The 24,103-nt window shown below is 38.0% G+C and overlaps 1 protein-coding gene across 4 annotated transcripts in view; it reads left to right on the plus strand.

Annotated features, from left to right (window-relative positions):
* Positions 1-24,103, plus strand: part of VCAN (versican) — a 102,794-nt gene that overhangs the window by 50,106 nt on the left and 28,585 nt on the right. For 2 of the 4 annotated variants that reach the window (XM_036409531.2, XM_036409533.2), the window contains 3 exons: positions 10,740-15,956; positions 19,186-19,299; positions 21,126-21,239. In XM_036409531.2, coding sequence (XP_036265424.1) covers positions 10,740-15,956; positions 19,186-19,299; positions 21,126-21,239 — 5,445 coding nt within the window. The remainder of the gene's footprint in view (positions 1-10,739; positions 15,957-19,185; positions 19,300-21,125; positions 21,240-24,103) is intronic. The other 2 variants (XM_045571695.1, XM_036409534.2) reach the window with 1 other exon arrangement.

The following is a 24,103-nucleotide window of genomic DNA, read 5'->3' on the forward strand; positions in this document are numbered from 1 at the left end:
TGTTAGCATCTTAATCCTCTAAGGACAGTGTCTGTGTGGGTGATGCTGGGAGGGTGCCGATCAGAAGCAGCTGTAGCCCTTATAATATAGTATTTGAATATAGTTTTGATTCTATAGGGCTGGCACATACAGTTCATTAGCTTTTTCGTGTGTGAAAAAAGGGCTTATGACTTTCATAACTACCAATTCCATTTTTTTTTTATTTTTTTTTTTACAGAGAAAAAGAGCTTTTTCTGAATTCTTTATGAATTTTTGCAGGTACTGGGCCTAGCCTCTCCTTGCATATTCATAGAACACATGGGCATTCCCTGCTGTCTTTTTGTTGTTGTCAAGGAAACCCTCCAGTTTTCTACACAGGGATTACATTCTTCTTTCTTAATAGCTCTTAGATCATTCATTTGTGCGATGAATAAAAAATGTATTCACAGGCCCAGACAGTGTTCAGCACTTTTTTGGAGGGGGGTGGGTTGGTGGGACAGACGTGCATGGGGAGAGGAGCAATGGGGATAAAAGAAATATTGTCTGAGGTTTCATTGTAATAAGATAAAGCTGAAAATTTTATGTTTTTAAAAAAGTGATCATTTTAGATTGGTTTGTCAAGTACAAAAAAATAATTGGTTATTCAGTGCTTTTATGGATGGAATGATGATAAGAATGACCCTAGTTGGGGGGCTGTAAGGATGGTGATGTGTTTTGGTGAAAACTGTTGTACATTTTTTCATTTATATTGAAGTGCTTCGAATTTTTTTTTTTTTTTTTACAACATAATGGAAGTGATAGAAAAATGTAAAACATTCATCCTAAGGCGTCATGTGGACAACCGAAAATCTACTTTATTGCATTAAAAATGATGTTCCTTAGAGAGATTTGCCAGTGTCTATACCTTTGAATATGAATTCGGAGGGAAACATCTAGCTATTAACAAGAAGACTATATTTATTCTTCAAAAGAGTAATTTTATTCTTGAGAAGAAAATAAATTATGAAGAACCTTCTAAATACTTGCTAGAATTTTAAGTATGAGATTTTAAACTGGAAAGAATCCCTGGAGGGAGAGGGAAAGTTTAATTATGTTTCAGCATCTATGTCCATGAACATTTGACTTATTGTGTCATGGTATTATACCCAGACCTGCTTGTGCACACGTATAATTGGTATACACCACCTCAACTGACCTCTAGTGTCCTCACTGTTGGGCATTGTACCACAGCATTCCCAGTCTCTCACAGGACAATGTTGTCGCTTTGACCATATGATGCATATACTAGGTTTCTGAAAGTTGACTTTTCTAAATTGAGAACAGGAAAAGGAAATGTACTAATGTATAACTCTGTGTAGCTTAATGAAATATAGTATAATGATCATATTTCAGTAGTTTGCGATTTTACCCTTCCTCTGCTCTTTAGGGGAGTCATTTTACTACCTGAAGATAAAACATTCTCTGCCTATCTCTTCATACCCACCCTCAAGGACATATTTTAGAGGGTTATTGAAATAGTCATGCTACAATGTGGCTAGGGGAAAGAAAATAATACTATCTATAGACTACTTGAGAAGGCAACTTGAAATAATTAGTAAGCAAGAGAGCATGTAATGAAGGAAAATTGCTTGCTGTAGTAAAAGGAAAAATAGAAGTAATAAGAACTGAGTAGTATAAAAAGCATCTTTAGCTGGCAAGTCACAGAATGGGTCTCCCAGGAAACTCTGAGCATTTGTCCCCTCACTAGGCAACCACACAGCTTACCTGGGAGGCTGCAGAGCTGCAGCAGCCAGGCCCCCGCATCTAACCAGCCAGGATGCAGGGAAGCACCCAGTACATCAGTATTACCCACACTGCTTTTCAACCCTGGCTGTCTCAAAATCTCCAAAAACACCCTCCACCTGACCTCCCTTCAGACAACTTGAATCTGGATTTCTAGTGGTGGGGCTCAGGCATTGCCATTTTTCTTAATTTTGCTTCATTTTAAAACTAATATCTGTATTTCTTAAAGTGCCCCAGGAGTTCTGATGCACAGGGAGACCATTGATAAACTGAAGGCTTTCTACCTACAGGAAGCGGCTGAAATACAAAAATTCTCCGGGAGGGGAGTTGCTTTAAGACTCTGCCCGTTTAAAATGTACTTGGCCAAATTTAAGGAGGAAAAAAAATTATGTCTGAACAAAATGGTGGTCTTTGAGCATATTGTGGGAAGTGTAGCTTTTGTCACAAATGTTAAACGAATCTTGGCATCTGTAAGTGAGGAATATATGAAACATATTTCGTATAGCATTGACCTATGTTTTTAAAGTTTCAGGATTAGCTGTAATTGAGTCAAAGTAATATTGAAGGGTGGAGAATATATCTCGAATTACCCAGAACTGCATACCTCACTTGGCTGTACCCACGTTACCTTCTCTCTATCAACATGGAAATTAAAAGGAACTATGCTTTGGTGTAAGGATGATGTATATAGTATACAAGTACATAGTGTTTTTTTTTTATTAAATTATTATCTGTGTACATATTACAAGTACATATTTTAATTTGAGGAAAACAGGAATTATCACCCTGATATAAACCTATGTAGAATGCTGGACTTCGAAAGAAAATGAATGATTAAAAAGTATTGAGACTATGCCTGCACCTTTAGATTACCTGAATTTTTGTAACTCTCAGAGTTTTTAGTGTTTGTGTCATCTGTATGGTTCTTTAGTTATAGTTTCGAATTGGAGCTGTTACTGCAGCCAAAGAATAACCATTGCTTCGGGCTAAAATGTAAATCTTCTCAAGGGAGCATCAAACAAGTAGAATGAAATTTTTCATTCCTGATGATAAATAACTGTGTAGACATTCTTCCAACAAAATTCCCCAAAGAGGGGCTAAGTGGCCAGAGTCTGAGGAGCATTACATATTTAAAGGAACCTTTCATTTTAATTATGGAATATATAATTTAGTAAGGGAGGTGAGAAAAAAATATAAAAACTAGGGGATTTAAAAAAAAAATCTTGATTGTTGAAAGTTTTACATATGTCTCTCCACGCCCTCCCCCCAACCCCATTGACAATGAGGGGATTTATATATAAGAAACAATATATCAGAGTCCTTTGACATACAAATCAAAAACAGCACCAATTTGGGCTGAGGAATTTTAGAGAAGATATGTTGGAGAAGGGAGGGCTTTAGCTGGATCTTTCATACTACTAAATGCATGGGAGATGAACACAGGAGGATTTAGAAAGCATTCCACGTAGGGGGAAGAGGGCTCTTCTTGAGTGGACATCTGAGAAGGGAGCGAGGATGTTGAGATAAGGGCATGGAGCTGTTGGTCTCCAGGGAGAGCAGAGAATAACAGAGAACGGAAGGAAGAGGATACATGTGGGGAGTTAATGGAGATGTTTGAACACTATTTTGAAGAAGTCAGATGGTAGGTGACCAGAAACTACTACTAACTTTTGGAGAAAGAAGTGGCATAATTAAAAAAAAAAAATTGTATTTGGTGAAGTTTTACTTAGTAGCCATAATTTGGGAAGCTTAGAAAATAAATTTATACTAGTATACATGATGGGGCAAAAATAAGTTTACAGTTATTTCAATAGAAAATATATAAGTAATAAGTAATAATACAATAATAAACTCTTGTGTTTTTTTACTCACAACTATAAACCTACTTTGCCCCCCCCCCCCATATTTATTTATGAGGCAGTTATTTTACATTAGTCAAAGTTTTTATTTAAATTATAAATCCATGAATCTGACCAAAGCGTTTTTCTGGTGTTAGGATATCTGGTTATCTATCTATCTATCTATCTATCTGTATATCTATCTATCATCTATCAACTATAACGGGCTTTGACAATGTTAGATAACTAAAGTGAAAAAGATATGAAAAGTATTGCCCTTGGTTGATTATTTTTTATTTATTCTGTTTTTAAGGAAACATTTAAAAACCAAATAATGTGGCTCGCTTCCCTTTCATGTAGCTCTTTGTGCTGTTGTTCTGAAATGCTTGAAGCTCCCAAAATTACTTGATTATGCTCTCCAGCAAAGCCCTTACTGTTCAATTGGAAGTCACGAAGTGGCTGGGCCTTTCCTGTAAGCCCAAGCTCACTCTCAGAGACATCTCCTTAAGCACACTTAGACCAGATGGCTGTACCCAAACTCATTCTTTCCACTTGAGGGAACAGCATTATTAGAGAATTATCTGAATTTGGGAAAGGAGAGGATTCCCATTTATCATCCCCATAATATGTTTGCCTCGAAAGAGTAAGGTCATCAGAAATGCTTCTATTGCTCATACTTATATTTTACCCTTTCTGGGTGTAATTCCTGATAAGTTGAGAAATATTGAGCTGCTCACTCAGCAAGAAGGGGGCTGTCAGTGTAAGATAACATGCTTAGGTGGCACACCAAGCATACTCCAGCTAGCAGAGGTAATAGAGAGAGATGGGTCACGTAATCCATTATTGATCCCCCAATCTTTAGTTCAGTCTCTTTCACTGCTAGGGACATTGAGTATTGTTATAGTACCACATGATTTCCAATCATTATGGTGATTAAAGGTGCAAAAATATCTGATAACATTTTGTGAGGGTATTTATATCTTGATTACTAATGTCAAAAAATTTTATATCCCAAATTGGCACTGTTTTTAGGGTCTCAAATTTTGAAAATGTTGAGGAAAGGATGTCTGAGATAATCTGGTTGAAATTCACATTAGGTGGTTTTCTTTGCTTCATATGAAGCCAGTGTGTTTTTATTTTAATTAAGAACATCTCAAAGATGAATTAAATAGAAGCATTTGTTTCAGACTGGTTTTTGGATCTACAGGTACGTATCCAAACTTATTAAAGAGCTTCAAGCTTTTTCTATTTAAATGCCATAAGTATTTCTCACACACTGCAGTATGGCTGTCTGTTGTATTTTTAAAATAAGGAAACAAAATATTTTTTGTTGTTCATTAAAATAAAATCAATTTTAATAAAGAAATGCGATACTAATATATTCCTGCTGAGTAGATTGCTATATGCTTACATTTCACTGAAAGCTCTTAAACTTAAATTGTAAAATCCCCTGAAGAGAACATGAACTTGAGCCAGCTGCCTATGCATCTTAGCAATTATGTTTTGTGTCTGCTAACAGAATGACAGGGAGACTTGTGCTATGTCTACAAAACTCTACCATGAAGTACTTCAAAATACTGGCTGAATAATTTGAGGTCAGCTAGCAATAAAGCTTTGTGTGAAAGGACACTAAAAAAATCCATTAACCGTGGTACCAGTATATTCAAGTCAAGCTGTTAAAATACACTCATATAAACATAGAAAAGATTATACTTACACTGTGTAGAGTTCTGTGGTTTAACTCTTGAAATCCAAATAAAAGTTATATTACTCTTAGAATAAAGCTCTAAAATACAGCAGCCTTTTATAAGAACTTGTCCACCCAAGAGGTGGGAATGTTAATTACTCTGTTAGGGTGCACTATTAGTATAACGGAGAGCAGATCACAATTTTCAATGATATACCTTCATTTACACTATCACAGGTGCCCCCCTCCCCTCCTGCCACACACTACAAAGAGACTTTGCTAGTTTGCAATGATTATAGCTCTTGCAGCTTTCGGATAATGTGTGTGGTGGGTGGGTGGTGTAGTGATAAGACGGGAATGAAGAAGTAATTTCAGCAGCTGAATAAACTAAGGAGAGCAAATAGTAGTTGGGGATAGACGAAAGGCAGTAATGACAGGAGACCAGTGGCAGAAAGAATTCACCTGTCTCCACTAGAAAGATTTCATAATTTAAAAACTTTTAAAAGTATGAGAACAAATTGGCTATACTGAGATAATAAAATATAAATTGACCTGTAGAGAATCTTTTGGCAGAAAAAAATTAATTAGCCCTAGGCAATCAACAGTTCCTGAACCCTAAAACCGATATTAAGAAATCCAATGGAACCATTTGGAAGTTGACAAAAATGTTGCTTAATTGTGAGAATATTCCTTTAAGAAAAAGGACACAAAATATTTTCAGCTCTCATTTTATTTCTTTTATTTAAGAATTTCTAAATGGAACACTTTTAAAAATCTTTTCTCTTAAATCACCATTATGATGTGCTGATAGTTCTTTAGTCATTGCCAGCTTTGTGGTAGAGTGAGAAGAATAAGATAAAAGAGCTTAAAATGATTCAGTGTTTTATACTATTGTAAAGGCAAGTGAGAGCTGATACTTTGGAGGCAGATGGAAAAAGAAATTACAGTTTAAATGTAATGTTTGGAGCATTTGCAATATGTACACTCAAACGTTCCCTTTTAAAATAGCTTGAGAAGAGTTTAGTAAGGTCCTTTCTCTAATCTATTGGCAATAGCATTTGTTCCAAGAGGGCGAGAGAGAGTTGGAAGATACCTTGGAAGTCTTAGGTCTCTATAAAGTTAGTAGGCAAATGTCTGTTATACCATCTGGTAGATAAGAGGTACTCAGTAAATTTTGTGCAATCAGTTGGCTCCTGAAGAGATAATACAGTTGGGTGACATGCATGGTTTTGGTAGTGAATTAAAACTGTGTGCAAAACAAGTATGAAGCTGAGTGTGTATGAAGAATATGCAATGTTTATATTACTGTGTTTGAAATATTGTGATGTTTATTTAGATTAGGAAATGGAATATACTACACCTAACGATTGAGTCTTTGGTGAAATATTCTGATATGATGGCTTAACGTGCTAGGGGAAATCTTTATAGTTTAATGAATAATCAGAAATGTTAGAATTCATGATCCAAGTGGAAAATGGACTCAAGGAATGTTATACTTTGTTCATTGGAGCTAAAAGTAGAGAATGTAAAGTGAATGCTAGGGTCTTTATTTAAATGAATTAATAAGAGTTGATAGCCAATCAAATTATTACATAAGTTGTTCATTATCAATTAGAGTTCTTCTAGAAAAACACCTTTAAAAAAAAAGTTATTGATTCTTTGGTAGAACATTTAAGCAAACATCATAATGTGTCAGTTTCTTTGACAAGTTAATATTTGACACCCTGATAACCTTAGTATTTTTTCTCTGCTTTTCTTCACTCTACTTATTTTTAGAGATACCAACATCATAGTTGATGGAACCTCCTCTATAATTACCGTATTTTTCGGACCATAAGATGCACTTTTTTCCCCCCAGAAGTGGGGGGAAAAAGTCCCTGCATCTTATGGTCCAAATATAGCCTACACATATACTTTAAAAAAAAAGTATTTTTACTTGCCTGGCTCTGTGTGGTCTCTGTGTGCTTGCCCGGCTCTGTGTGCTTGCTGCAGCCACTGTCCATTCCTCCGTGCCCAGAGTGTCTGCCCCGCTCTGTAAACCCCGAGTGGTAGAGGAGTTCCCATGTATGGTAGTCAGCCTCCATGCCCTCGCTGCAGCCATATCTCCATGTCAGCCCAGGTGCAGTGTACGGTAACTGCGTAATCCAAAACGTAATCATCGCCTGTACCCCTTGCTGGCCCGTACTCCGTGCCCGGAAGAATACCGTGTCTATTCCCCCAATCATTCCTCTCCGCCCTCTGTTGCCGTGCTTGACTACTGGGTAGGCGTACTGTAGATCTCCGCCCACCAGTAAACTCCACCCTCCGCTGGATGCCCTGATTGATAACGCCGCTAAGTCAGAATTTCTCTTCATACTATTATACCGGTAACTGTCAAAATGTTTGTACTGCAACAAACTTCATACCGGTATATTGTATGCAGAGACTTTCTGTGATACCAAACCAATAACATTTACCATAATGTAAAACACTCTCCAGCCTCTTCTCTCACCACTACAATGTGTAGATACCCATAAACTATGCAAAGAAAGCATAGAAAGTCTCTGCATGATTTATGGGTTTACACATTGTAGTGGTAACACTGAACTTTTTGTTTTAGAATCTTTTTTTCTTCATTTCCCTTCTCTAAAAACTGGTGCGTCTTATGGTCCGAAAAATACGGTATTCACCAAGACATTCATGGTATATGTTTATATGTTTTGTTTTCTTAAATATTATTTTTTAATGTAAGGAATTTATTTAGAAACCCATACAAATTCTATAATAACAATACGTTTTCCTATTCCTGGCCCAAGAATTTACAAATAAACAATATTGAACAGTTATTTTTTTTATTGATCCTTGCATTTGGCTGGCGCCTTTACCACAGGTCATTAAAGGTAGCCTTTACCACAGGTCATTTAAAGTGTTAGTTTTATCTCCTTATTGATAAAAAGGTACAGAATGTGGTGGGGATTCTTTGTATTCTTGACACAGATACATGTTTCTTATTTAAAATTCTTTCTGTATTCAAGTGAAAGTTACTGTGTGAATTTAGTGCCTGTGGTGTGAATTTTAGCTTTATTTATACCTAAATAAAGATATAAACATGAAGACAGGGTTGAAGATACAAACATGAATACAGGCATGTTTTTGAGGCTCCAGTTAAATCTATAAAGTGCAAAATAGTGTAATTCAACTATGTTCAAATAGTATTAGCAGTGAGAGGCTACATAATTTGATGATTAGATAAAATTATTGATGTAATATTTCAAGAGATTAATTCCTACAAAAGGCATTTAAAATGTATTCTCTCTCACACGTGTGCCTGTTTCCCTCGCATTTCGTTTTTCATAGTGAAAAGGTAGCTTTTACCACAAGTCATTTAAAGTGTTATTACCTGAAAATTTTATTGTGTCCTCTTTTAAAACATATACATATGAGGCACTATGAGATCACTGTATCATTAGTGACGCAGTATTGACCAATCTTACTCAGATTATGCTTTTTGGAAAAAGGTAAGGCATTTAGTCATTTTCTTGTTTGGCAGTAAGAGTAGTTGCAAAACCTATGCCAGAAATCATCTGTATTCCATTTATCTTTTTATAATACACTAGCTTTATGCATTGACTTCACTTCTCCAATGAAATACTTTTTTCATTTATTTGAATATCCATAAGCCATCACTTATATAGTTAAAAGGCTGGATGTATGGTATAGGATGGGATTGAGATATAAGAAATGAACTGTAATATGTGACAGTTAATGAGTAAGGATGTGTAATTGGGGTAAGAATAAGTCAAACCTACACAATAGTATTTTATGGAGATCATACAGTGAAGATGGGATACAGAGAAGCTTTCTTTTTTGTTTTTATTGGAGTGAAAAGGATAAATGTAAATATAGTAGATGTCTTTTAGCTACATAAAGGTCTTGTGCATTTTTTTTTTTTTTTTTTTTTTACAAATCATAGTTAAAAACAAGAAACTTTGTAGAATTTTTATTGATAGTTCATATATGTCTGTGTTTATGTTGATGTAAGCAACATTGGTTTCCTCTCGATTGGGCTTTTCTTTTTAGTTTTATTATTTATTTATTTATATATTATTTTTTAAAATAAATCTTTATTGTTCAGATTATTACAAATGTTCCTCTCCCCCCCCCCCTCCATTGCTCCCCTCTTTTCTGACTGTCAGTAAATGCTAAATGTTGGTCTTCCATATGTAGAAGGGAGCAGCGTCTTACAATAGCAAGGATCTCCTTACCAATGGGAACAGGTGTGGCTCCGTCATTATTTTCCCTGTAAGCTTCTCAGGTTCAGCCTGAGCATTTGTGGCATGGATCAGGGCGAGGCTGAAAATAATTTGCAACAGTATTTCTGAGGGTTGGGAGTGAGACTGTGCAATCCTCCTTGCTTTGCTCTGTCTTCTTCATGGGTCAATGCACACATGGGCACCTTTGCAAGTGGCTGTGATGCTAGGAGTAGAGCAGCTGTAGGGACAGGACCCTTTCCCAGGACAACTGAGTTCCACTCTAATGAGAGTGAGGCCCCAGAATTTCCTCCTTCCTGGTGCCCAGACAAGGACCTTCGCTGGAGGCAGAAAAGTCAACCAGGTAGTTTGTACCCCCTGGCAATTTGTGATCTAGGGAATATTCTAAGGACAGTTGTTATTAAAATATGCTAGCTCAAATGTTTAGATGGGACCCTTAAACTTCCTTTGGAGGAAATGTTTTAAAAAGAACTGTCATAGACCCATTCTCTGTCATGTCATGAAGGATAAAGGTGTAAAAGTGTGGAGGGCTTTTCCTCTCTTAAGCTTCTGGGAACTCTCTGTGCGCATGTACACGGCGCCCCATCCCAGGCTCCCCCCCCCCCCCACTTGTGTCTGGGAGGTGGCAGCTAACTTTAGCCTCCCTTGCTTTGAGAGGGGTGGTCACTGCGCTGTGAAAGGGCTATATTGCCTCTAATTTTCTAAAAGGTCTTCTTTAGGAAAAATCATGACAAGGGGCCAGAAGCAATTTCTTCTCTTTTCCTCACTGAGTAAGGGTGTCTGTGCATCCCTTTATATGAACGACAATAATCAGTTACTTTTTTCTGTATGATTTGGTGAAATTTTTCTTTTTTTCCCCCAGTTCACACAAAGATGAATTTCCGCATGTCACGATTACAATTACAATGTATATATGTGCTTTCTTGTCTCATTTTACAATGCTGCATTGTTAAATGTGTTAAAGAATTTTTATACCCTGTTTCTATCATCTTAAGTTGGATTATTTATTTTTTCCCATTGTTAATGTAAAACAGCGAATCTGAAGACCAATAATTATGTATAGAAGGGTGATTGTACTTAATGTTAAAAGATTTGAATCCTCCCTTGTGTGTGAGTGATCTGCAAGCCTTGCTATCAGTTTCTTCTGTCATACGCTGCCAACTGTTCTATTTAAGTATTGTGAAAACTCTTTGTTTTTTTCAGGTCGAATGAGTGATTTGAGTGTAATTGGTCATCCAATAGATTCAGAATCTAAAGAAGATGAACCTTGTAGTGAAGAAACAGATTCAGAGCACGACCTAATTGCTGCCATTTTACCTGAGTTAATTGACATAGATATATACCACAGTGAGGAGGACGAGGAGGAAGACGAAGACTGTGCAAATGCTACTGACGTCACGACCACCCCATCAGTGCAGTACATAAATGGGAAACACCTAGTCACCACTGTGCCCAAGGACCCAGAGGCGGCAGAAGCCAGGCGTGGCCAGTTTGAAAGTGTTGCACCTTCTCAGAATTTTTCAGACAGCAGTGAGAGTGACACCCCTGAGTTTCCCATGTCTGAAAGGGAATCATCTATTGCTGTGCAGCCAAGTGAATTTAAAGAAACCACAGAATCGCTTGAAATGACATGGAAGCCTGAGACTTACCCTGAAACACCAGAACATTTTTCAAGTGGTGAGCCTGATATTTTCCCCACAGTCCCATCATCACACAAGGGCCAAGCCACAGAGGGACCAGAATCAGTCTCGGATAAAGGTCCTGAGCCTGAGCATTATAGTCTGGTGCTTGAACATACTGAACCTGGATCCCTCTCTTCTGAAGAGTCTTCAGGAGATGCTGAGGTCAGCCAAGAATCCTCAGAAATGATCTTTTCAAGGACCATGGAAGTAACACTTGGTGAAGAGGCAGAAAAAAGTACTTCTACCACCTATATTCCAAGTACAGTTCCAAGTTCTATGTCAGCAAATGTGTTGGAGGAAGTATCAGTCACGTTAACAGGAAACCACAGGCCTGTTGACCCATTGGCCACTATGGAAAACTGGGTAGAAACAACCCCTGGAAAAATTGTAGAGCTCTCTGGGAATCCTTCAATTCTGATTCCAGAAGGCTCTGGGGAAGAAGAAGATAAAGATAAAATGTTCACCGTGGTAACCCATTCATCACAAAGAAATACTACCAGTACACTGGTTACTTTAGACACTGGCAAAACAATGACCACAGACAACTTTTTTGGTGTCCCTGCAACTGCCATTTACTTGGTTTCTGAACAACCTTCTACAGAAGTAGTGCCCACAAAATTGGTACAGGAAACAGACACGATTGAGTGGGCTTTTAGTACATCTCTTGAGGGAAAGCAAAGGAAAGGTGAGGAGGAGGGAACTACAGCTTCTACAGTTCAGCTACATATGCCTACACAGAGATCAGACCAGTTAGTTTTATCCTCTGCATTAGAAAACACAAATGAAGCTACATCTAGTGATTCAGCATCTGCTACCAGGAACAGTGTCATGTACTTAACAACATCCACACAGTCTGAAAGAGAAATGACAAGTTCTAATTCTTTCTTTCCAGAAACGGATGTTTTAGACAATCTGGGGACACAGACCACCAAGACCAGCAGTAGCAGTCAACCTGGGGTTCAGGAAGGACAGGCCACTGTGTCAGGTAGCCCCGGCTCTCTCTCTATGGAGCAGGGCTCAAGAGAAGCTGCCACTGACCCAGCAACTACCGTTCCTTCATTTTCATTAAAAGTAGAGCCTGAAATTCAAGTTAAAAAGGAAATAGCTAGTACTATGTCTCCCCTTGTGGAAACTGTATTACCTTTTGAGCCACCAGGACTAGATTTGAGTAATGTAACGGACAGAGAGGTTATTGAAGTTATAAGCCAAACATCCAAGGAAAGCCTTATGTCAGAGGTTTCAGTAGAATCAAATCATGGGACAGAAATAAAGGGCTTCTCTACAGATTTTCCATTGGAGGAAGACTTCAGTGGTGATTTCAGAGAATACTCGACGGTTTCTAAAATTGTAACAAAAGAAGAAACAGTAATGATGGAAGGCTCAGGGGATGCAGTATTTAAAGATACCCAGGTTTCACCATCGTTAATCCCTACTTCAGGCCACATCAATCACACAGCTGACCCAGAAGGACCTGGTGGCAGCTTTGTCAGCACTTCAGCCTTCCCTTGGGAAGAGTTCACAGCCTCAGGTGAGGGCTCAGGTGAGCAAGTGGTCTCAGCCAGCAGCTCTGCTGACCAAGTGTTTCCCAGTGCTGTGGGAAATGTTTTTGGTACAGAATCTCCATTTGTTGACCAAGTTTTGGGAGAAGAAGGTACTACCCAAGAAGCTGATAAGAGAGCCACCAGTTTACCAACAGCAGAAGCTGAAGGCACTGAAGCTCTAACAGAAAAGGGGGATGTGAAGGTTGATGGCACAGTTTCAGTGGACTTTTCCCAGATGATAGAGCCAACCAAACTGTGGTCCAGGCAAGGAGTTACTACTATAGGACAAGAAATTGAAATCAAAACAACATCAGAGGAAAAGATTCAAGAACAAAAATATTTTGAATCCCCCCAAAGCTCTGTTGCACCAGAGCAAACCATTTTTTATGAAACTGGGTTTCCAACCACAGATTACTCTATACTAACAACAAAGAAAACTTATGATGCTGATGAGGAAATGGAAAAGGAAGGCATTTCCGTAGTTGACATGTCTACTCGAGATCCAGGAGTAAAGGATGTGGAACCCTACACTACTCTCCCTGAAGTTACTGAAAAATCCCATTTTTTCTTGGCTACTACCTCAGTGACTGAATCTATACTAGATGGAAGTATAGTTACAGATTCATTAATCAAAGAGAAAGAAAATATAAAACCCTTCCCCAAAGTTATGAAGCCAGTAATTAAAGAGTCAGATACTAATTTATTCTCTGGCCTGGGATCAGGAGAAGAAGTTTTGCCTACCACAGTGTCAATGAATTTTACTGAAATGGAACAAATCATTAGCACATTATATCCCAAGGCTTCTCAAGTGGACAGCTTAGAAACTAGCATCTCAAGTGATCCCACTGAAGACTATGAGGGAATGGAAAATGTGGCAAGTGAAATTGGACTACTCATTTCTAAAACAGACCACATCTCTGAATATAGTGAGACAGCATCCAGCACAACATTACTAGAAATTTTAAGGGACACCAGAACGGAAGGACCGTCTTTAGCAACTCTCACCTTCTCTGCAGACACTGAACAGCCTCAAAATCAGACTCAGAGTTGGGAAGAAGAAATTCAGACTAGTCAACCACAACCTACCACTGAGCAAATCTCTAACAAGAATTCTTCAGTAGCAGAAACTAGAGAAACAGCAACCTCTTCTACTGACTTTCTGGCTAGAACTTCTGGTATTGGAATGGCCAGAGGATCTGTTACACCCACAACAAAACCATCTGACTTGTTCCATGAATATTCCGGAGAAGGATCTGGGGAACTGGATATAGTTGACTTAGTCCACACTTCTGGAACCACTCAGGCAACCAGAAAAGGAAGCACCACATTTGTTCCTAATAGGCCCCTGGAGAAACATCCTGAGGATCCAAGTGCTAAAACCATTACTGTTGATGGGTTTCCAACAGGCTCAATGGTGCCACCTCTTCATCTAGAGCAGAATGAAAGCTCCCCAGATCCAACTATCATAGTGTCCAACACAGTGTCATATAAGAGGTCCACTGAGAGTGCAGATAGTTTCCATCACCACTTGGGGGGATTTGAGGATTCCACCTTAAAACCTGACAGAAAAAAAGCCACTGAAAATATTATTATAGATCTGGACAAAGAGGACAAGGATTTGTTATTGACAATTACAGAGAGTACCATACTTGAAATTCTACCTGAGCTCACGTCAGATAAAAATACTATCATAGATATTGATCACACTAAACCCATGTATGAAGACATCCTTGGAATGCAAACGGACATAGACCCAGAGACACCGTCAGGACTACAGGTCAATAACGAAGACAGTGCTCAAACTCAACAGAAGCACGAAGCAGCTGCCAACCTATCCTTAACTGTGGAACCATTTGAAAGTTCTGGTGATGCTCTTCTGGCTAGCTACACACAGGTGGCACATAACGAATCCATGACTTCTGAAGACAGAAGCCAGTTCAATCACATGGGCTTTATCTTCACAACTGGGATCCCCATCCCAAGCACAGAAACAGAATTAGATATTTTTCTTCCCACAGCAACATCCCTGCCCATTCCTAGTAAGTCTGCCACAGTTGGCCCAAATATCGAAGAACTAAACACTGAAGTTAAAGCCCTGGAAGACATATTTGAATCAAGCACTTTGTCTGATGGTCAAGCTATTGCTGACCAAAGTGAAGTAATATCAACATCAGGTCATTTGGAAAGGACACAGGAAGAGTATGAAGAGAAGAAATATGTTGGTCCTTCTTTTCAGCCAGAATTGTCTTCAGGAGCTGGGGAAGCACTAATAGATTCTACACCCCATGTAAGTATTGGTACTGTCCACCTCACGTCTCAGAGTTTAACAGAAGCATCTCATGTGGTGGAAGGATCAAATCCCCCAGATTACACAGATACAACATCAGCAGTGTTGGCCTTTGTGAAGCTGTCCCCTGAGACATCATCTCCGTTCACTGTGCCCTTAGGCAGTGGAGCGTCTGAACACACAGAGAGCCCCCAGTCAAGTGCTCTGCCCAGTGTAGATCCTGGCACATCTCAAATGTCCCCAGGAAAACTGGCAAATATTGAGGTGACTTTCCAACCATCAAGTGAAGTGTACAGTCACATAACTGGGCCTCCATTCTCACCTGTTGCTACAGAGCCAGAATCTTCAGAAGATGAAACGAAACCCAACTTTTTAGAACAAATGGAAGCTTTTCCCACAGAACTAATTGTTGAACAAGGATCTGAGATTCTCCAGGATTCCCCAAACAAAACCAATGTTCAACTTTCTGGAGAAACAACCGAAGTATTTTCTAGTGTGAGAACCCCTGAGGCTGAAACCATTGTCACAGCTGCAGGTGAAATTAAGTCAGAAGGTGCTACACTGGGGCCACACCCTACTTCAGCTTCTGCAACCACTGGGACTGGGGCAGGTGTGGTGCCTCAGACCAGCCCACAGACTTCTGAGAAGCCCACGGTTCCTTCTCTGGAAATAAACTCTGAAACGCAGGCAGCTTTGACTAGAGGGCAGGATTCCACAGTGACAGCATGGGGACAGCAAGCGTCAACAAGAATTCTTGATTCCAACTCTCAAGCAACAACAGTGCGCACTGCAGAGTTAAAGATTTCACTTCCAACACCACCACTTTACCTTCTGGAAGCTTCTAATGAAACCGGCTTCCTGATTGACATGAATGAAGAGTCAGTGGAAGGCACAGCAGTCTATTTACCAGGTAAGGTCACGACATTGATAAATCTGTTTCCAAATGTGGAAAGAGTCCCTTGGTCCTAAAATATGTATATCTATATAATTTTTATTGTGATGTTAAATCAGTGGAGATTTCTGTATTGTTCACATAACAGTAGATCAGCACACAGTTTTGAGTCCATAATGAGGGGCAAAGGAAGCAAGAATAGATCATTTTCGAGCTTTATAGATGTTCCTTTTATTTTCCTGGGTTTTAGAAACAATGTATAATTGCACCATGGAAAAATGTCATATTGGTGGTGTAAAAATTCATTGTCGTTCTACTCACAAGTATTGTTTTGTCATATGTACCATAGTCACACATCTTAGTTTTAAACACAGAAACAAAATATATTCTTAAAAATCTATTAATTAAAAGTGCTATTATGATAATATCAAAATTTGTCAGGCCTTTAAAATTTGACAGTAGTAAATAGCGCTAATAAACATTTCACATAGTTCATGCAATATCAGTTATCCATTTATACTTTTATTCAATTTTCTTTCCTCAGATAGTCCACATAATGCTTCTAACTCAGTGGGTATTTATTTAGTGTTTATTCGAGCTCCGTCAGTCAAGAGAGGATTTCTGTTTTGTGGTTTGTTTTTTTTTAATGAATGAACAGAAGGCATGAATTTTATACTAGGTCATATAGACTGTCTCGTATGATCTTCATGAAAAGGCTATACAGCATGTACAGATCTCCCTCATTTTAAGAGTTGTTTAATTTGCCGAGGGTTGCACAGCCACAAACATGGGAAAGTGGGATTTAAACCAACATCAGCCCCATTCAAAGTCCACGGTCTTTCCATTGCTCTTAGCTGCTTTCCTATTATTATAGCACAAAAGTGGATAATTGTTAGTTAATGATATGTAAACCAGAAATCTTAGATTGTTCATTTTGTAGAACTTATTTTCATTTTACTCTAGCCTAATAATGTTGAGAAGTCTGCTGCAATGGTGTTTTCTGGAGCATCATTTAAATAACATTTTCAGTGGAATCCAAAAGTAACCATCACCACCTAGCCACTACAAACAACAACAACAAAAAAATCAGCACTTCAAAGGCTATGTTGGTTCAAAATAAATTTTATTTTAATGAATATGCTTTACAGCTTGGCTACACTTAGAATTCTTCTTCTGAACATTGCAGTATTATCTTTTGTGCCAATTCAGTTTGTTGTGCTTCAGATAGAGTAAAATAGTCATAGCATGCAACTTTTTATAAACGACTTGAACTGTTTTATGAATAAAATTGATCAAAGGTGTCCGATGCATTTGTTGTCATTCTATATTTAACCAGTAAATGATCAGCAAGTAATCTGGCCAACATTTATCCTTTTGTAATTTAGTTTCAATATACTTCAGGTTTGTGAAAATATGTTATAGGAGTCATTGGTAATGTTGAGAGAGAATTAAGTTTGACAAATGGTTAAGAAATATGTACCACTTATCCAGTCCACAGTGTTTAACTAGAATTAATGTTGCGTCTTCATTGTAAAACAGATCATCACATTAGGTTAATTCAGTAACTGGATGATCGTATTGTATTGCCTGTTCTATCTGTTGCAGATATAACTTTCAGAGATTAATTCGAACTGTGTACAGAAGAATAAAAATCATAAACATAGGTGTTTTTTTTCTAATTTAAGCTACTTTGTGTTTACAGAAAGACCCACTTTCTTGCCAAGCCCTTGTCTCATACTCTCAGCGTGGTATCTGGTGTCTGGGGAGGACATAATAATAGTGCATCACGTTTATATGGCACATGACAGTTTCACCAAGCACCTTCTCCCAAGTGTCATGTTGATTTTGCATTGAGGGCAGTGTGTAGATGTGCTGTTGACCATAGCCTCGTCATCTATGCAGAGTACTTTGAAAGACAGAAGGCTAAAATGGCTAGGGAGCTTTTAAATATTTTTAGGACTGCATGAGAAAGAATCTTAGAAGAATTGGGGTAGTTTTTGAAGTTGGTATAAGCATCTGAATTAACCTAAAGTTGAACCCACACATGCAAATATGAATTTGTCAAATCTTTCTAGCAGTCTAGAATTTACTTAACACTCAGTTTGTTTGAGTTTCCTATATGAAAGAGACTCAGTTATCTTATACTACTAGCAGTACCTTCTTTGTCCTAATGTTCCTGAAGTTCATGTTTCATAAGTAGACGGTCTTCTTTTCATGTGAAATGATTTCAGGGTTATGGGTCTTAAGATTCTTGAACATAACTTGTAGCTCATATGTAACCTATTTATCACAATTACTTTGTAAAACTTTAAACCGTTATTTGGATTCTTGAACATTTTGGAACAGGCAACTCTAGAAAAATACTCAAACTCTAATAAATATAAGCTATTAATATAAAGACAATTATTCAAGAATTGTTACAGAATAATATATGTGCTTCAAAAAGTGTAAAAGTATTCGAATTTGCCGTATAAAAACATTTTTTAAAACTGTTTTTCCTCATAAATTTGTGGCTCTGGTCTTTATATTTATCAGCTAGGAGTGCTGACTTTATTTCTGTTTTAATGAGAAAAATTTTAATAAAAATTGGGGGTTTCGTGTTAGATGAGGTTTTTGTGTTTGGGGTTGTTTTTATACAGTAGAGTTTAATCCATGTGTTGCTTTTCTTTAAGTATAGTCTAAAGGAGTACATTTGGAACGTGTTTTTGGAAAAAGCATATTAATGTAGCAGAAGAGACTTCAGTGCACACTTTCGAAGAAAAAGTTTCTGAGCATTAAGTGGTAAAAGGCAATAATAATTCAAATGATGGTAACAAGCCAATCTGCTAAAAAGAATGCATGTTCTGTGTTATCCAGCCATTTCACATGAACTAACCTTGTGTAAAAGAATACATTTCCATTCACTGTGCACATACATGTAATCATTTTTTACTAAAATCAATTGCCATTATCATGCCAACTAAATCTGCAGTAGACTATCTTAGTTGCCAGGTACTGTGCAAAAAAATATTGTTGAAAAAGAATGATGATTGAATCCTAGAAATGACTAGATCCAATTTGTAATAATTAGTTATGCCAAGAAACACTCCAGAGAGTAAAGTTAATATTAAGTTTTGTGTGTAGTATCTCTAAATTGCTACAGTAAAGCTTATATGTCAGGGTAGCAATAAGTGGCATTTTATGCTAAAATACATTTGAGAGTCAGAGATGGGCCTAATTATGTTTCTTATTTTCCTGAACACAATAGGACTTGATCATTGCAAAACAAACCCGTGCCTCAATGGAGGCACCTGCTATGCTACTGAAACTTCCTATGTGTGTACCTGTGTGCCGGGATTCACTGGGGACCAGTGTGAACTTGGTAAGATGTCCTTGCCTGAAAGGGTGTAGTGCTTTTACAAATATATATTGGGGGGTATTTATATTGCTTGAATCAATCAGAGGATTTCAGAGAAATCCATGTGTAGATGAATTATATGTTCAATGAAGTTAAAGTCATAGAGATTTAATAAGCAGATTCTGGGAAATGGGACCAAATGGTGACTGAATTTTGTTAATATACCCAAGACTCAGTGAAGCTTACTCAGGTCAGCTATGTCTTTCTGTGAATTTTACAGATAGGCTTCCTACAAATGTAAAGTTGCATAAATATTAACAACTTTTTTTACTTTATCCCCCAAATCTGAATATCAATAAATAATCAATGTAAATACAGCAAATTTTTCCAAAGCTGAAATGAGGGAGTTTGGCTGTAACATTTTGAGATGACTTGCTCCTCTGCTGTGAAATGGAGAAAGCCTTTCCTGGCTGTCCCCAGCAGCCAGCCTCCCCTGCCTTCACCTCCAGGAGGTATGGATTGCAGGCCTCCTCCTCTCTTTCTAGTTCCAAAGAATATAACTGTGTTCTTACCAAATCAGTTCCTTTTGTTCTCATTCTTATTTAGATTTCCTTTTTTTTTTTTTAAAGACTCCATTAAAAAAAATATGTATATATATATATATTTTTATTGATTTCAGAGAGGAAGGGGGGGAGAGAGAGAGAGAGAGAGAGAGATAGAAGCATCAATGATGAGAAAGAATCATTGATCGGCTGCCTCCTGCAGGCCCCCCAATGGGAACTGAGCTGGTAACCCCAGCATGTGCCCTCGACTGGAATTGAAACTGGGATCCTTCAGTCCCCAGGCCGATGTTCTAGCCCCTGAGCCAAACCAGCTAGGGCAAGACTGTCTCTGATGGCCACGTGTGTTGATGGCTTTTAAATTTGGCTAATTGTAGACCAGATGTCTGATTAAAGAAATGATGGAATATTATATCAGTCAGGTGCTTCTTTTGGAGGTAACAGGATGCTTTTCTCTTAATGATTGAGTAAAGAAGGCTCACAGAAATATTGGGATAAAATCTCCAACATTCGTATTGAAAGAGTGCTTGTCTTAAAATAATAGCTCAGTAGTTGTACCTCATACTTTGGTTGTGTGATTCCGAGACTTTAGTGTGCATCAGAGTCTCCTGGAGGGCTGGGTAAATACAGACTGTTATTATCTGATTCAGTGGATTTGGGGTGAGCCTGGGGGTGTGAATTTCTACCATCCTCAGGTGATGCTGCTGTAGCTGGTCCCAGGACCACACTCTGAGGACACCTGTCCTGGGCAGCTGGGATCTATGGGATGTTTGAAAGCCAAGGAGTAAAATTATGACTGTGTCCAAAGAAGGCGATCATCTCAGAGTGAGGGATATATTGGAGAGGGAAGGGCCCAGGATGTAGGAGGCCTGCCAGGTATTTTCAGTATTTCAGGAGTGAGGAAATTGGAGCATGAACCAGGATAGGGAGTGGGTAGGCTAGATTAAAACTTGATCCATTTTAGGACTCATGTGACTCATCTAAAAGAAACGGACACAGTGATCCTCCTCTAAATTGGTGAAATTTTCTTAGAGTTCCCAGATATTTAGCAAATAAAAATATAAGAAGGTTAGTTACATTTTAATCTTAGATTAAAAAAAGAAAATTTTTCACTCTAAGTATGTCCTAAATATAAAATGGGGCATACTTATACTAAAAACCTTTTCCTTTTAAATCTGAAATTCAAACTTAACTGGCTATCTCGTATTTTACTTAGCAGCCTCACAGTAATTAGAATCCTTGGATTGTTTTTTGAAAGTTTTTTTGTGGCCTTTTATGATTTTATTTCAGACTTTGATGAATGTCACTCTAACCCCTGTCGCAATGGAGCCACGTGTGTTGACGGCTTTAATACATTCAGGTGCCTCTGCCTTCCCAGCTATGTTGGTGCACTTTGTGAGCAAGGTAAGAGCTATTGCAACATTTGTAGGATGAACTTTATTGATTTCACTTCTAATGTCACTTCTAGAAAGTCTTTTGTCATAATGACTTGGATATTTTTAGTCATTTGGCCATACTACGTATTCTTTCCTGCAGAGAAAATTCACAGGTTTCCTAACTACGCTGGGTTTTCTTATGTGTCCATAGTTCACAACACCTGAACAATAGAGTTGACTTGATCATTTTTATTTCACTGATATCATACAATTGCAGACAGGCACGCTGAGCAAATTTAAAACCATCCAGCCAACAAAAGGAACATTGCTATATGTATTATTCCAAAGGACAAATTAGGAATAGACCTTAATCCATGTTTATGGTTTGTTCCAAGTAGTATTGCATTCAATGTTAGTTGCCTTTATTTTCTCCCCTTACGCACTTGAGACTCCAGGGCCTTATTTTTCATAGTCAATCATCTCCGGAGAATGAGTTTATATAGTTGTTAGAGCACATTGACTTGGACTTGGCAAACACTACGAAAAAGATATTGTGAATCTGCTCAACAGGGAATTTTCCTACTGAAGAAGCATTTACTTTTTCTGAATGAAAGAAAGGCCTCTGTTCATGATGGCTTAAATCTCCCGATCCCTGTAATTTGCGTTTTATGGCCCACCTGAGAGTACGTGTTGGGTGGTTAAAGGTAACATTTTTTAGTCTGTGCATCAGAAACAGATCACATGCTCAGCACACTAAGCTATGGAATGCAAGTTCCCTCTACTTAAAGTCATACAGTGATTTGGCTTTGACAAAAGTGCGTAGTGCCAAACGTCCATTCCACCAGACAAAATGAAAATGTGTTAAACACTCAGATACATTGGGATAGCCCTACATTTTACTTCTCAGTGTTAATACAGACATCACCACAATTAAAAAAACAAAACTAAAAGGAGCCTGTATTAAACTGCTAATGGAAGGGGATATCTGATGGCTGAGTTTTTAGATTTTTTCCCTTTTCTCTTCATTGCAAAGGAGGAATCTATTTATTTTAGAATTTTAAAAGGTAAATATGAAAATTGACCAAGCAATTTCTCACTGTTTCCCTTCTTAGATGAAAACAGTGAGGAAAATGCTATTTGTTAAAGAAAACAAGGGTAATATACTTGAGTTATTAAAATTTGTTTACATGATTCTTGCTCCATTTATTCCAAATACACGGAGCAATTAAAAAAATCATTTGTTCAGCCGGGTTTATGGCACACCCACTGTTTTCAAGGCACTGTCCTGGGCACTGGAGATAGAGCTCTGAACACCATGATCACAGCCTTGACCTTGGCGACTCGGCATAATTCTTGTCAGAGAATAAAAGGATATACTACTTGTGGGATACTTTATAGTTTATCAAATGCTTCCAGATACATCATTTCATTTAGTTCACACAGTATTTCTATGAGTAAATGGGTTAGAAATTGAGGCTTAGAGAGAAATAAATATATGTGTGTTCAAGATCACACAGCTAGTAAATTTGAGTGGGGAACATGAACCTAAGTTGCCTTTGAAAGCCTAGGTTTTTCTCAATCTCTTATCCCATCTAAAGTAACTCTCACAGGTAAGCATTTTATTTAAGTCTGTACGTGATGTGGTAATGCATCCTTGAGAGGGACTTTGGGGCCAGTTACCTTTCCCATCTCTTTAAAGGAGTATCAGAAAGAAATGGTTTTGGGTTTTCTCTCCTTTCCGGTGCCACCTAACTTTCAGGTGCATTCCCTACTTTCTTACAGTGAGTTAAACTTCCATCCACACGATGAGCAACATTCATCCTGGTCTGTTTACCAAATGCAGCTGTGCTCCTGTGATTTATTGGCAGGACTCTGAAGGAGTTTTTCTGCTCTTTTCAGGTTGCCTAAGAGCAAATGTTTTCTTCATTCACAGCAGCATTGTTGTCTAAACAGTTTTCTGTCCAAACTCAGTGATGACTGTGTTGTTGTTTCTTCAGCTGACCTTTTCTGTTCTCTCATTAGTAACATCCCAACTCCCAGTAACTCTGGAATCGGGGCTGCAACTTGGTGGAATGATAATAGATCTGAGCCCTGGAAGGGAGTCTAGGGGGTCTTAGAACCGAGGAGAGACAGTTCTGTGCACATTGGTAACCCCCCCCCCCCCCCCCCCCGCTTTCCGCTAACATCAAGGACAGCTTGCCAGGGAGAAGTGCCCAAGTGTTGACAACTTCTTAAGACTTTACAGATACATGTCAGAGCTGTTGAAAACGTTGCCTGCGTATCATAAGCCAAATCGATTTTTTGTGTGTGAGATTGTTTGAATAATAATTTCATGTTCCGTGACCATGAGCAGGAATTGTCATACCCTCCCCCAACCCAATCCAAACATGCACAGGCACAACAAAAATCTGACACTTTGTGATACAACCTATGCATTATAGGAGTTTTAAAACAAGAAGTATTAAAATCAGATGAATTTAAGACTATATACCCAAAAGAGATGTCTTTTAAGAAATGAAATCTGTGTTACATTATTTTCAGGTAAGATGGGATAGACAGATTGCTTTTGATACCTGCTTTTAGAAGAGTATGATCATGTATGGTTTTTTTTTTGGGGGGGGGTTAAAAGAAATATAGTGGTAATATATTTTAATGATAAAAGATAAAACAGACGAAAATCACTTGGGTTAATAGAAGATAAGAAAGAGCTTATAGAAGAATTTTTTTGTGATGCATTATTCACAGAAAATAAATAAGTTAGGGATCCTCCAGGATTTTAAGCTGTGTCTCTTAAAATAAATGATGATTTCCAAGGGTAAGGAACACTGTGCTATTATAATATCACGTTATTGCCTTTGGCAGAAAGAATGTTCTAAAAACTTCTCCAGTTCT

This window comes from Pipistrellus kuhlii, unplaced genomic scaffold, assembly GCF_014108245.1.
Source record: "Pipistrellus kuhlii isolate mPipKuh1 unplaced genomic scaffold, mPipKuh1.p scaffold_m20_p_4, whole genome shotgun sequence".
Classification (NCBI taxonomy): domain Eukaryota; kingdom Metazoa; phylum Chordata; class Mammalia; order Chiroptera; family Vespertilionidae; genus Pipistrellus; species Pipistrellus kuhlii.